This window comes from Anolis sagrei, chromosome 1 (genome assembly GCF_037176765.1).
Source record: "Anolis sagrei isolate rAnoSag1 chromosome 1, rAnoSag1.mat, whole genome shotgun sequence".
In the NCBI taxonomy this organism is placed as follows: domain Eukaryota; kingdom Metazoa; phylum Chordata; class Lepidosauria; order Squamata; family Dactyloidae; genus Anolis; species Anolis sagrei.
The window spans coordinates 287,641,315-287,656,989 of NC_090021.1; the positions used below are offsets into that span (position 1 = coordinate 287,641,315).

The following is a 15,675-nucleotide window of genomic DNA, read 5'->3' on the forward strand; positions in this document are numbered from 1 at the left end:
TAGATTGTTGCATTTTCAATGGCTATTTAAGTATCAAATGTGCTGTTCTTTACAAAACCTTCCTGCTGATGTCTGGAAAAAGGTTGCAAGGCTCTCAAGGAGGATGACTTAACATTTTCCAATAGGATTTGAAAATCTCTGATCCATAGAACAAAATGACCAGGAGGTTGACAGAGCTATATTCCTGCTCCTGGTCTCACCTCCTTCACAGGTGCGATTGGTGAGAGACAGGGCCTTGTCAGTGGTGTCTCCTCCTGCGTGAAATCAGATCCACCCCTTCCTGCCTGACCTTCAGGAAAAAGCTAAAGACATGGAGGTCGGACCAAGCTTTGGGTCGGTAGCAGTGCAATAAGAGAACACAGAATTGTGCAATGACAATTGGAATGGCCTCAGACTATGATATCGGATTGCATGATTTTAAATAAGTGGTTTTTCATGTTTGATATGCTTTTAGTGACTGTTTTAATTTATATATTTATTTTACTTAATGTATGTTCATGTGGCATCGAATCCCTGCCTATATATTTGAGCCACTCTAGTTCTCTTAAGAGGTGAGAAGGGTGGGATATAAATATGGTGGATAAATAAAGACACCCGAAGACACAGTCTGTGAACCCAGAATATTCCAGGACAGCCTATTTTCCACCTCTTCGCTTCTCCCAGAGAGCAGATTTATAGCTCCATGTTTTGCTCTTGCTGTCTATGACAACAGCAAAGAAATTGCTGAGGTTCTGTTTTTCATTTTTCATCTATTCAGCCCTACAAGTATACAACTCTAACACTTATGTCTGGAACCCAAGTTCGGTCCCTTTTTCCTTCTGATCTTAATCTGCCTTATTACTTTCTTTCTTCCAAGAAACAAAAGCTTAATCCAAATTTGCCTAGTCTTTTTTCACTTTTTAAATACTCCTATATAACAATTTAGTATTTTTATCATCCCTGAAAGCGGGTGTAAAATAGTAAATTCTGGTGGTGGGGTTTGCTATTTGGTATCTTTACTGATGCATTGCCAGTCTCCTGTATCCACACATTTTTCAAGCAAGCTGAAAAAGTTTCCATTCCTATCACTGCAAAATATCTTTCTCCTGATTCTTTTCTTTATTGTCCTTATTGTTTACCTATGGGTAGTCTGAGTGTATTACGCAGTGCTGTCACCATACATAACTGCAGTTCTTGTTTTTCTGGAAAAACCTGTCACTACTTCTACTTCACTTGACATCCGGAAAATTTTAAACATTGTGTCATTGTTAAGCTGGAATAAAGGAGTCAGTCTTCTCCTAATACTTGAGTTCTTTAGCTGTCAGTAGTAAGGCAAATGCATATATAGTAAAGCTTCCATATTTACAGATTTCGCATCCACAACTTGAATTAAAAATTGTAACACTCGATTTTGCCATTTTATATAAGGGACATTATTTTTCTATGCAGTTTTGTATAGTGGAACTTGGGTATCCACAAATTTTGGTGTTTAGTCTTAGAACCAAACTCTAGCAGATTCAATGGGTATTTTACATAAAACACAGAATTCAAATGCGCTGTCATTCTGTCAAATATGTTTTAAACCATTTTTAAACTTAATTATTACTTGCCATTTTAAATTCTTTTTAAAAATGTACAAGCTCTCCAATGTAGATAATGCAAAACAGTAGAAATAATTTAAAATGTTACTTGTGTGTGAAAATAAAGAGAATAAATAAGTATGCTCTGATTTCCCAATCTTTTTACCAGAATGCAAAGACTTGTTTACATAATATTGAGCATAGAACTTTGTCAGTCACATATATATCTTCTAAATTTCTGTCAACATTCTTTCAAAAATAGGGCTAACCCTTTCCCTTTCATCTCTCTCACTATTTTTGTCATACAATGTTCTTCAGCCTAGAACCCTTTATTCCTAGCCAGCATGGTGAATAGTTGTACAATCTAGAAGCATTTGGAGTTCAATTCATCGGGATGGTTATGGGTCGATAAACATTATTTATAATGTATTTTTATAAAATAAATAAAGTTTCAAGGTCAATTAGATAATTGGTTTATCTGAATAGTATTTTTGTTCTCCACTTCAATAATCCTCAATTTTATTGTAACATTTAATAAAATTAAATCTGCCCCAGTTCTCCCTTGGCAGGAAATTAAGAATTAAACCACTCTGGTTTGCCCCTTAGGTAGTTTAACATAAGTTGGAGGACACCGGAGTGAGGAAGGCTGCATTAAATGAAGCCTCCGATTTAATGAAACTCAAGTAGAGATGTCACAGATAAACAGTCTCTGTACAATATGGCCCTTCATGTATCTGTATAAATCATCCATATTTCCGCTATATGGGTGTACTTTATGAGGGAAGTGTAGAGCTGAAGTCCTTAAGAAGTGGCCATTCTTTTCTGTGTTGTTCCTTTGTTATTCTGGAAAAGAAAATGACTATAATAAAATGGCACCCTTGTTCTTTCTGTTCATAGAAATATATGCCATAACATTTGTCCAGAAACAGGACCATACATGATGGTCCTAGACAGCATTGTGTTGTTATGAGCACAAGATGAATAATTCATATAGAGTTTCTCCAAATGTTGTCCTTCATATTGAGAGTGATGGTCCCCCCTTCTGGGCAGGTCTCACCATTCCAGTCCACGGGCTCCCATCACTTTCCTCTTACCCTGGATTTGGTATTCAGGCTGCTAAATGGCCTCTATACTGGACAAGTGACTATGTTCATTTATCAATTTTGTATTGTATCCTCTTTCCGTTTTTAAATGTAAACAGTCAGACACAGTTATGGAAAGTAAAAACTGTAAGTATAGCAAACAGATTACACATCTCTGAATTCTGTCCACATTCCCAAATCTCCCCCAAAAAAACTTTGATTTTTAACTCTGTCTGATTGCCCTGACTAACTCTTTTAAGGACAGGCTTCCACATTATATCCTCCAAAGCTTCTCCTTGTTACAGCATTTCAAAGACTGTGATTGGCTGATGCAGAGCAGGATTGTCCAGCTTCAAAGGATTGCCTCAGATTCAAAGCCTTTCTTCTTCTTCTAATCTTATCACACTAGTTGAAGTAGTTCACAGCACCCACAGCCCCCTGTGGTATGATGCTAAAAGCATGAATCTTTTTTCACATCTATCAGTTAGGATAATGCTATCATCATCTTACATATACTGAGAACAGGGGTAAGCAGTCATCTTTCATTTGCTGTCAGAAATTGGATAAGTTTTTTTTCTAGTGAGCACAGAAAGGAGTGTGTTGTTATAATGGACTACTTTTCTTTTTCTTTGTAGGTTCATGTGTGCTCAGTTGCCCAATCAGGTTCTGAAGAGTATCAGCATCATTGATAGCCCAGGCATTCTTTCAGGCGAGAAACAGCGAATCAGTAGAGGTAATTTACTTGCTTGTGGATAATCATAGAATCATAGAGTTGGAAGAGATTTCATGGGCCATCCAGTCCAACCCCCTGCCGAGAAGCAGGAAAACAGCGTTCAAAGCACTCCCGACAGGTGGCCATCCAGCCTCTGTTTAAAAACCTTCAAAGAATGTGCTTCCACCACTCTCCAGAGCAGAGAGTTCCACTGCCGAACAGCATTTCTCCGTGTCCTAATCTCCAGGACAGCAGAAAGCAAGCCTGGTCCCTCCTCCCTAATAAAACAATTTTTCCCTTTTCTTTCCCACTGAGCACTTGCAGAAACTTAAAGTAAAAGAATACGAAGCAACAAAGTTCTGCATAGTTAAAGCAGTGATATTCTCCATAGTAACCTATGGATGTGAGAGCTAGACCATAAGTATTCCTGAGCCAAGGAAGATAGACACTTTTGAACTGTGGTGCTGGAGGCAAATTCTGAGAGTGGCTTGGACCAAAAGAACATCAAACCAGTCCATACCCGAGGAAATAAAGTCAACTGCTCACTGGATGGAAGGATATTAGAGGCAAAGATGAAGTAGTTTGGCCACATAAGGAGAAGACAGGAAAGTTTGGAGAAGACAATGATGCTGGGGGAAATCGAAGGAAAAAAGGAAGAGGGGCCGACCAAGGGCTGGCTTGACTTTGAAGGAACTGGGAATGGGCACAGCTGACAGGGAGCTCTAGCGTGGGCTGGCCCATGTGGTCACGAAGAGTCGGAAGTGACTGAAAGAATAAACAACAACACAACAACAAAAAGAATAAAAGAAGATTAAAATTAAGTACAGTAGGCTTTCTACTTTCATAAGGGTTAGGGGTTCAAAACCCCCATGAAAGTGGGAAAACAATAAGAAACCCCCACATTTTATTGCCTGATAAAGCATCTCTCTGTGAATCTCTAGGTCCCCCAGCACAACTGGCCTGCTTCCATGAATAATCAAATCAGCAAAAGCCAAACCTGCGAATATAATTAAAACAATAAAGCAGACAGGCACAATATCACAAAAGTCCTTTACTTAAATTTATTGAACTCCAGATATTAAATAAAATACAGTTAGTGATATGAGGGAGGGTGAGAAGGAGACTAACAATTTATCCCAAGCATAATTACTTTGAAGTAAGCAACAAGCCCTATTGCATTCACTAGAATTTACTCCAGGATTAATCCTCCTGGCAGTTTATTCTGGTTGCTTGGTGACAACTTTCCTTGATGTTTTTGCCTGGTAGTGTTTGGTTTATTAAATCCTGCTCTCTTGTAACTATGAGTTAGCATTTGTTTTGTAAGATAAATAATAATACCCCTTTATATGGCTGGCACATATTATTTTAACAATATACTTGAAGAGTAGTTGGAGGCAGAAAAATCACAACCCAGATCTTGAAGAATTTTGCCTGTGCTAGATGGCCATTGGCAGGTTCTTTTTTTCCCACCCACTGTCACTATCCCTTCATTTACAGTCTGCAGAATACTACCAACTCACTTCAAAGTGCTGATTGAAGGCAAGGATGGGTAGGCTCCAAGGGCTTCAGGACTTGCCATGGATACATTGCCCCACAAAACCAAAGAAGTCTTGTAAAAAATATTTGGGGAAGGGTACAAATAAAGTGTGGACTTGTAGTTCATTTAAAAGGAGAGTTGCTATTCCTGGAGCCTTCCAAGGATGGCCAGTTTCATGGCCAGAAGACAGTGTGATTTCCCCTGTTGCTTGCAAGTATTATTTATTATTTATTATTAATACTATTTACTGGAGCCTTTAAAATTGCTAGACTCATAGAATTGGAAGAGACCACAAGGGCAATTCAGTGCATTCTCCAAAATATATATATACACAATCAAAGCAGTTTCATCAGATTGACATCCTACCTTTTGTGGAAAAACATCATTCCTAAAACCATCTTCCTATGACCATGGAAATAGCTTCTGATGGTTAGGATAGACAGTACTAGACTAGATTGAGCTTTGCTATAAGACACATTCACTTTGATTTGGTATAAGACACATTCATTATGATATAAATCTAATTGCTACTAGCTGTTAAATTAGACACACTGAATCTCAATGGGAATTTGATAAGTCAATACTTAATGGAAGCTCCATTGAGTCAGTGGTTCTGATTGATTTGGGACTGACAGTTGGATTTAGGCATATATGTTTCAATAATTGTGTTATTGACAGTCTACATTGTTCAACATTTTGTGATTAGAAAAAACCTAATTTTCTTCATTAAAGCCAATCTGAAACTGCAGACAGTTTTTCTGAGTAATACTACCTGCAAAGATACACTTAAGACACTTGCCCACAGTACAGAATCTGAGCATATTACATTCCAATGCATTGCATGCATTATTATCAAGATTGATATTGAAAATTATAGTGGCTTCTAAAGAATGTTGAGGTTAGAATGAAATCTGAGCATTGTCATATTTGATAATCTCCCATTATTTGCTGTCTTTTTCAGGCTATGATTTTTGTGAGGTCCTACGATGGTTCGGTGAGAGAGTTGATCGCATCATCCTCTTATTTGATGCCCATAAACTTGATATTTCTGATGAGTTTTCAGAAGCAATCAAAGCATTTCGAGGTCAGGATGATAAAATCCGAGTGGTGTTGAATAAGGCTGACCAAGTGGACACTCAGCAATTAATGAGGGTGTATGGTGCACTCATGTGGTCTTTGGGGAAAGTTATTAACACTCCAGAAGTATTACGGGTCTACATTGGTTCCTTTTGGGCCCAGCCCCTGCAAAATACAGAAAACCGAAGACTGTTTGAGGCTGAGGCACAGGATCTCTTCCAGGATATCCAGAACCTTCCACAAAAGGCAACTGTAAGGAAACTGAATGATCTCATCAAGAGATCACGACTTGCAAAGGTAAAATGTGTTCCCATCTTTTCCCTGCCTGTGTAACAATAAATTATCTATATAAATAGAGTTCGCATATAAATGTGATCACTGGTTAACAGATTACTGTTCTAGACAACCAATAGAAAGAGCACAATAATATACCTATGAAGTTATTAAGTTGCTTTTAGTATTGAGAGTCAGCCAAAGAAGGAAGGAAAAACACCTTATTCCTGTGGGGGAGTCAGAAGTTAATGGTGTAAACTATAGCTTTAGCACAAATTGAATTGAAAGATTGAAATAACTTCAAAGAGCTGCCAGTCAGGAAAGTAATAGTTGTAATACTTGTATATCTTCAAGTTGTTTCTAACTTGTGGCAACTCTCAGACTGGGCTACCCTGTTACAGGGTTTTTGTCCAAGATTGCTTCAGAGGGAACTTGCCCTTAACTTCCTCTGAGAGTGTGAATCGCCCAAGGTCAACCAGGAGATTTCTGTGGGGATTCAAATCCTAAACTCCAGAGTCATAGTCCAGTGCTCAAACAACTACATTGAGCTGAATTTCACTTGTGTGATACTGTTTTTAAAAAGAAATAAAAAGCATGATGTCGTTCCTTATTTTGCTCCTGCCTTCCTCTCCCAAGCCGCTCGTGAAATTCCTTTCATGTCAAAATAAAGCAAGTGAATTGCCAGCTCCTTCCCAACTCCAGGGTCTTATCAAAACTTCTAACATTGCCTCAGCCCCATGTGACCGGTCAGACCTGAATGTTTTCCACACTGCCTACAGTCTTATCTCTCAAAAGTATGTGAACTGTCTGAAGCAACATAATCATTTGAGAGATAGTTGGATGATGAGGGAAGGTTGATTGGGAACAGGGAGAGTAGTGGGGAATGCATTGCAGCCATTATATCCCACATATGTATCTTTCATAAAAGTGCATCGTCCTATATTCGATCTGTATGCATTATCCACCAAATTTTGGTGTAAAAAGATATGTGTAGAACAGCAGATTGCAGATTTTCTTTTGACAAATTAGTCGTTGCTTTTGATGTAATAGGTGAGTTATGGAAAAGTGTCTCTTGCTAAACTGCAAATCCCAGGATTCTCTAGGATGCTATCATTGCAGTTTAAAATAGAATCACAGATCATTGTCTCAATACACTCTCTTATAACCGAGAGATTCTGTAATTTGTTGCCAGAAGGGGTAACTATATAGTTATGCTTTATAGAGACTTTTGAAGCAAATAATGGGAAAGGCCACAACTTTTGTGAAAATCCCCTTTGTCTTGACTGACCAGCAGAAGCATGTCCTTGTGGTTTTCCTGGCCATCATGACTAGGAAGCGGCACTTCTGCCTAGCTTGTTGCAAAACCTAGAACCTTATTTCTTTCACTTTAAAGTAAATGAATTTCATATTTCTTTGGCAGATTTTATAGCATGACTGTTAACCTTCACAAAGCTGAAAGAAAGGTGTCAACATATGCTTTTTTATTTTTGTGAAATCTAATATATATTTTAAAATGCATGCATCTTGATAATTTGTTGCTCCTGTTGTTTACATTTAATGCAGGAATTGGAAATATATAGATGATCCTAAAGCACATTGTTGTTTTATTTTCAGGTACATGCTTATATCATTAGCCATCTAAAGAAGGAAATGCCCTCTGTATTTGGAAAAGACACTAAGAAGAAGGAATTGATCAGCAAGCTACCTGAAATTTATCGTCAGTTGCAACAAGAGCACCAAATCTCTCCAGGAGATTTCCCAGAAGTTAAGAAGATGCAGGTACAGTGGCTCAGAAGTCAGACACTGCCATTTATTTGGTACAGGATGACCCCCGCACCCCTGGGACTGATACCTATGGTTTCACCTACCTGCATCCAATAAATATGTTTACTCGGAGAAATTTCTAGGTCTTCCATGTGATTCTATGGTTTGCTTCTGCTGAAAGCTACCTTGTCGCTCTGGAGGACCTAGCAAATTCCAAGAGATACCTTTCTAGGAATACCACTCTAGGAATGTACTAGAGCTTCCAGGGCGACTCTCAAGTGACGTCTGGCAGAAGCCATTCATTTGGGTTCGCTATTATTCATTATTTCCTTTTCTACTGTAAATTCAGTGGAAACAAAATATATCTCCTGTGGGTATGGGAGTCATGGATATCACTTTTCTTCTAAGTAGCCCAACATGGAATATATGGTTCCTCATAAAGACACACCACACATACATGCATACAGCAGTCCTGAGTGGTACATGGTCAGTGAAGGAAAGAAATTTACCAATTTACCACACTATTTCAGACTGTGCCAACCCTCTGCTTGAACCACAGGCCTCACATGTCATAGAGGTGCCTTGACAGAACTACATATAAGTCAGGCATTTTGATTTGAAACAGAGTGAACTTGAAGGGGAAATCTACATGGCTTAGCATTATGCTTTCTATTTAAAAGCCTTTATAAGTTGTGAAAATATTGGTACAAACATTTCTCTGTTTCTGTTTCTATTCTATTCTACCAACACCCTTGTAGAATTGAGAACAGATAAGACAAAAGGGAAATGAGTTGCTTGTTTAAATTGCCATTCTTACGCAAAAGCAGAAGCAACACACACACCAGGAAATTAACGGTCGAGCAGTCAGAGCTGTTTATCCCCCCCCCCCCCCAGCTGTTTTAGTTTAGCCCTAGAGTGACTCCATAAATTCTTCCTCCACACCACATTTTGAACTGCTGCTTTGATCTTGGACTGTGTGTTGGGATAGGTTCTAAATATCACATTATTTCATTATGCTAGAGGTTTGTGGAAACATGAATTTATGACAACTTCATTGGGCACAAATACCCCTGTCAGCCATTTCATAAGAGAGTGCTTACTGTTTGGTGCTGGTAAATAAATTCAACCACAGTAGCACAGAAACGTGATTGCTGCTTGTTGACTGGTTTACTTTATTTTTTTGTCCTGCCTTTCCCTCAGTATAGAGACTCAAGGCTGTTGGTTTATTAGTGGTGAGGGTATTAGTGGTGAATGCTCTATGCTCCCAAGTTCAAGCATCCTGACTTCTTTTTGAAAGTTCATTTTCCTTGATGCAATCAAAATGTACGTTTTGTTAAAAATATTTCTTTCTAAGGCTTGGTTCACCTAACTTTGTCAGTCTCAGCAAAACCCAAGAATTTCATCACAGTGTGTTGACAAGTGTTCTGGTTACTGTGTTTCTATCATTTCCCAGGAACTTCTAGAGAACTATGACTTCACCAAATTCCATTCCCTGAAGCCAAAGCTGATTGAAGCTGTGGATAACATGCTGGCCAATAAAGTTGCCTTCTTGATGACCCTGGTGACCCAAGAAGAGCGAAGCATGCCAAACCAGAAGGTGCAAGGTGGCGCATTTGACGGCACCACAGCAGGGCCATTTGATCGTGGCTATGGAGAGGGTGCCAAGGAAGGAGCAGATGAGGAGGAGTGGGTGGTCGCCAAAGATAAACCTGTATACGATGAAATCTTTTACACTCTCTCACCAGTCAATGGCAGAGTCTCTGGGGCCAACGCAAAGAAGGAAATGTTGACCTCCAAACTGCCAAACAGTGTCCTGGGGAAAATCTGGAAGCTTGCTGACTGTGACAATGATGGCATGTTAGATGAAGAAGAATTTGCCTTAGCAAAACATCTCATCAAAATAAAGTTGGAGGGATATGAACTGCCCAGTAGTTTGCCTGTCCATCTGGTTCCTCCTTCACATAGAAAATCTTTTCGTGTGGCACAATGATTGTGAAAACATTAACTGCTGTGTTCTGTTATCCTAAAAACCATATACAATTTTTTTTAATACCCTTTGAAAATAAGGCTATTGACAAGAATATTTGGCTACTTAAGGTATTAATATAAAAATCACAGTTGTGTTATGAAAAAACCATGAAATCTATGAGTGATTAGAGACTGTTTTACTGATTCTATGTGCATTGGATACATGACTATTAGTGCAATCTTCTCATTATGTTTCAAGTGCATTCACTGTATCATGTATAATCTGTGACATAGGGCGCTGTTACTCTTTCTACAAGTAAATGCCTTCTGAAGCTTAACATGGCCCTGGGTTTTGATGCTACATTAATGTTCCGATTAGAACAACCAGCAATGTAGCAAGGGGTTGCTTTTGAAATGTGCATATTAACAGTGCCTTTTCAGTAACCTTCTACAATATTTTTTGTTTCACTTTGGTTTCAAACAAGGACATCACACTTGCCATTTCTGACATAGTTACAATCAAAATATGGAAATAGGATGGGTTTGTGTAAAATAGTTTTAACTTTAAAAATTAATTCTTGTACATTAATTTCTTTATTAATGCTATATATTCCCTTTAACTTGAAATGTATCACTTTGAAAGCCACCATCATTCATTAATGATATGTGAACTATCTTAATGATAGCTGTGGTCCGAAATTCATAGATTATAAGGGTACAATTTGATGCAGCTTTGTTCTTGGAATCAAAAATTAAAAGCTTGTACCAAATGTCTGCAAATTGAGATGTAGCAATCAGCAATGACCCTCCAGACTGTATTTCCCACCAAACATTGTTGGAGTGAAACACCCAGCAGCCCCAGCTAGCACAGGCAATAACAAACATGCCCAAGTGTTCCTGGGCATGTTTGTTATCTGGATGCCTACCCAATTCCTGCTTCTTGTGTAAGTGCTTTTGTATGAACATAGAATTAGGTTTAGAAAGCCAATGAATTGGTATAATGAGTTGTACAGTATGTACATTTAAATTTCAAAATCTTACCAGAGTTTCATAGTTACTATAGAAGTTACCCCATTAACTTTTTATAACTATGACTGACCAGAATTACCCTGTTAAATCAGGCCATGGTTCTGTCTAATCCAGCCCAATGTTGCCAACATAAATGTCTTCAGGAATCTTACAGAGAGTGGAAGTTATACTATCTCTGATCACAACAGTTCGATCCTGCATCATAGCTATTGGTAAAGTATCTTCTGTCCTCTTGTCTTGTAAAGCTATGTAAGTTAGTGACCATTACCAAATATTGTGGGAGTTAATTTGAACTTGTAATACTGTGAAATCCTCATTTTGTTTTCGGTTGTTAATTTGGATTTTTTTTGTTGCTTTGAAAAAGTATGTTGTACTGAAAATAATGAAACTTCTCTTTATCTGCAATGTTTATTTATAAAAACGTCTGTTTAATCCTGAAGTATGACTTTACAAAAGACACCTACAATTTAATGGGGCTATCTTGTGTCAGTAAAAGATGTGCTGACTCAAACTTTGTTGTTGTGTGCCTTTGAATTGTTTCCGGCCGATGCCAACTCTATCACAGGGTTTTCTTGGCATGATTTGTTCTACTTGATAGTACTTTGTGCAACCAAAGGTGTAGACTTTAGCCTGAAAATGCACATAGCGAGCTTCTTTGCATTTCCTTGCCATCAATGCATCCCTTCCACCATTTGGGTAGTCTCAAGTCTAGGAATGTCATGAAAAAGAGAGATAATTCCCTGCAGAGTGGAATCTTTTTCACACAAAATAGGATATTTTTCAACCTTCCACACTAGATCTTTTAATGTGGAATTTCTAGGGATTTGCCAATGGAAAGCATATGCTCAACCAATGATCAGTCATCTATTTCAAGAATGCTGTTTTTGCATCTTCGTTATAGCAGCTTTCCCATACATTATATTTTGGAACCCTTTCTTTACCATATGGCAGCTGAGAAGCTGAGACTATCTGCTTAGTGTATCTTTTGATGTCAGAAAAATCAATTGACTAGCAACTCAAGCCCTGATTGTGTTACCTGCTTAGATGCCCTTTTACTTAGGAAAACAAACCTTTTGTCATCCTTTTTTCCCCAAGGATAGTAATAGCAAATGGAAAGAATGTGGAGGTCTTGGGAGGGAGGAGTTGACGTGGTCACACCCTCAAATAATAGTTAGAAAGAATGGTAGATCACATGATAATCCTATCTTTAGTTCAGATTCTTCTGCAAGTAGTTCTGGTTTGTTTCAGTCTATGAGGACTGGAAATTTGCCCCCCAATACCAATAGGAAATGGTAAACCATAGGACTTTAAATAGACATCATGGATGTTGAATTCTGGATTATGTCATTTTTTCCATGGCAAAGGAAGATGAAAGCATGCTTATCCAATTTCAGTTGATCCTCACTCAAGGAGAGCCATGTATATATGGTTGCATATTGCCATGTTGAGATCATCTTTCTTCCCTTTATCCTGCACAGCGGGGAATACTTTCCCAACAAACTGTTTTCTTTTGATATTTCTTTAGTTCTTTTTGTGAAATGACTTTCCTCTTTATTGTATTATTTATTGAAGTTTTATAACCAAAATTTATTTTGCTTTCTTTTCCTTTCCTTTTTTTATAATTAAAAATACCCTTGTTCAACAACTTCAGTGTTTGAATGTTGTAATGGCTTTAAAAACAGCACAGTGGTGTCTTTAAGGTGCACAAAGGAGTGTACTAGCTCTTTTTTCTACTATGGTTTTGTTATTTCAACAGCTACAGGTTTGAAACAAGATTACTAGTCTGGAGCAAGATTACATGAGTGATTTGTGCTCCTTTCCCCCCATGCATTTAGCATCTTGAGTGTCTCCTCTGCACAACTCCTATTTGGGAGATATATAAGCTGTATCCACATTAGAAGCATGGTCTCCCTTCTTCATGTAGAGAGCAACTCTATTACATCCAAAGTGTGGTTACCAGGGCAATGTAAATTGGGTTTGCATCCTTGCAATGCATTTAGATACTTGGGATTTCATTACAGATGCCTTCAAATTCTTGGCCAAATTTACCTGAATCTTTAAAGAAAAATACCACAATGCAAATAGATGTCACCTTTGCCTACTTCAGGTGTTAGTAAAATGTGTCCTCACAAACTTGTCCCCTTTGATGTGCTCCCTATATTTTCCTGGACTCTTCTTGAAAAAAGAGTAAGTAACTAGCCTTTTCTGGAAGCCTCCGAGAATAGAATTCATCTGTTAGATAGTTTGTAGTATTCCTTGCAATGTCTAACATTTTAAAAATCAATTTTCAAAGACGAGAAATGGACCTCTGAAAGATCTGTGGTATTTTGTTGCCAAAACAATAAGGACCTAAGGCAGAAAATTAATCATAGAAACCAAAAAAACTTGCCCATTCTTGCCTTCTCCAGTTCCATGAACTTCCATATAGCTATGATTTCCTGAGCTGCATGGCCAGTTTTCCAAATTGTATTAAAAAAACTGTACATACAAAGGAAATAGGAAAGCCCCATGGCATGGACAGAATTCCAGTTTTTATTTTAATGCAGCCTTCCAAAACATGGTGCCACTCCATCTCCTGATAGTGGTATCGGAGTTGTAGCCCAAGGCATTCTTGAAGTTTATCAGGATAATGAAGGTTAATAGATATACGTGTTTTTAAAATGTGAAGTTCCTTATTTAATCAAAGTGTTTCTATTCAATTAGTGTTAACATCTTTAGAAGTAAAATCGGCTTTTGAAAAAGTCCTTGTATCAATGTTAAATATTTTAGTCATAAACTATAGATAATATTTTATACATATTTTTTTCTTTAAAGCTCAAAATAACAAACTTTTGGTGCACATGTTTTCCCCAAAGGTTTAAATTTCTTCATATTGCACTTTGATTATATGCACAAAATATAACAGAAACTGTAATATATTTTTGTATATGCTTCTTAATCTGCTATTGATTTTTTGTAATGGTGTTAGAAAAATGATGCTCAATAAAATTAAAACAAATACTTATGACTGGTGTATTTTTATTCATTCCTGTAAGGGGCTGCCACCTGGTGTTGCAAAAGGAATACTGCAACAGATAGGAATACTGCACACTCAAAGGATAAGGATGCCTGGCTTGGTGCAGTACATATGAAAAGGACTTGGAATTATTGTGAAGCAGTATAACAGCCAACAGTGTGATCTTGCCCCAAAGAAAGCAGATATTTTATCTGACATCATGATTGGTGTTTTGAAGACAAAAAAAGTAATAGTCCCTCTAGATTCTGCGTTAGGCCTCATCGGAAGTGCTGTATTCAGTTCTGGATGTCCCATTTTAAGACATTGATAAGTTTGAATAAGTTCAGAAAAGGGCATCAAGAACAATGGGATGTATAAGGAATGGTTGAAGGATCTGGGTTTGTTCGGCCTGGTGGAAAAGAGGATAACAGGATTACATGATTGCAGTCTTTAAAAACAAAGTGCTATCACAGAGAGGAAGGTTCAGATGTATTATTTGCTGCCCCAGAAGACCAGGTCTAATAGTTTTGCATTTCATGATGGTAGATTTTGACTGAAGATTATAAGGAGCTTCTTGAGAGTAAAACGATTTCACAATTGGCTCAATTGCCTAGAAAGGTGATTGAATCTCTTTCGCTGTACGTCTTCAAAGGAGGCTAGACAGCTACCTACTGGCAATGCTTAGCTGAATTTCCTCAATGCTCTTTGGAGCCCATTTCAATTTTGTGATTTCTCTTACCAACTGTGTCTGCCAATATGGTTGGTCATCCTCTCATCTCCTTTGTGAAAGCAATGAAAAATTGTGTCCATTTTAACAGAAAGCGAGAAACAACAGGGTATTTGTTTCAGATTCAAATCTATTCAACAACCCATTATAATCCATGTATAGTAGAAATTGTTGCAAACTAACATTTCATGAAATTTATCCTAAGTTGAGTATTGATTATTTTCCTGTAAAGAGTGAGTCATGACTGTCAGGCTTATAATGGGTCTATAAACAGATCTATTATAGTGCAGGGTACAAAAGATCACTGATATTACACCATGAAATGTAAGCTGTCATTTCTCCAAATTTGAACAAAGTTGAAAGTGTAGCTTAGAGGAAGTAGAGTACTAACTGATGTTGCCCTGAGGTATAATAAGGTATAATAATCTTGATTTCTTGGGGGGTGTCAGATTAACTTTGCTTTCGGAGCCACTTGTCTGTCTTTTTAGCAGTCCATGTTAACTTTTGCAACCAGAAAAATAGTATTTGTTAACACCTATATCCCAAGCAGCTTGGGGAAAAATGAAACAGCCACTCACTAGGATAAATTAACATCCTACATACTAGATTTAAAGTCCGAGAATCCCTCTTGTGATTTTATTATAGCGGGCAACTTCAATGCTAGGATAGGGTCTAGTCTGGTGAACCTGATGAGAGACGAGGGCCTGGATGAAGATCCCTTCTACTTTTTACTGATTCCAGAAGCCTGACACTCTAAAGGCCAAGTATGTAACCAAGCCGGGAAATGCTTGATCAAAATGGCCACGCAGCTCAACCTGTTTTGGTTAAACGGGCTTATTTCCCAACTCTGATTAATATACCTTTGTCTCTTTGAGAGGCTCTAGTGACTATTTTTTGATCTCACCCTCCATAGCAAGCAGCATTGATGCATTTGTTGTAGATAACTATTTAC

General features: G+C 37.8%; 1 protein-coding gene across 1 annotated transcript in view; it reads left to right on the forward strand.

Moving 5' to 3' along the window:
* Positions 1 to 14,005, forward strand: part of EHD4 (EH domain containing 4) — a 30,568-nt gene extending 16,563 nt beyond the window's left edge. Inside the window, exons 3-6 of the mRNA XM_060760852.2 lie at positions 3,277 to 3,374; positions 5,852 to 6,264; positions 7,855 to 8,019; positions 9,458 to 14,005. Coding sequence (XP_060616835.1) covers positions 3,277 to 3,374; positions 5,852 to 6,264; positions 7,855 to 8,019; positions 9,458 to 9,994 — 1,213 coding nt within the window. The 3' untranslated portion in view covers positions 9,995 to 14,005. The remainder of the gene's footprint in view (positions 1 to 3,276; positions 3,375 to 5,851; positions 6,265 to 7,854; positions 8,020 to 9,457) is intronic.
* Positions 14,006 to 15,675: the final 1,670 nt, after the last annotated feature.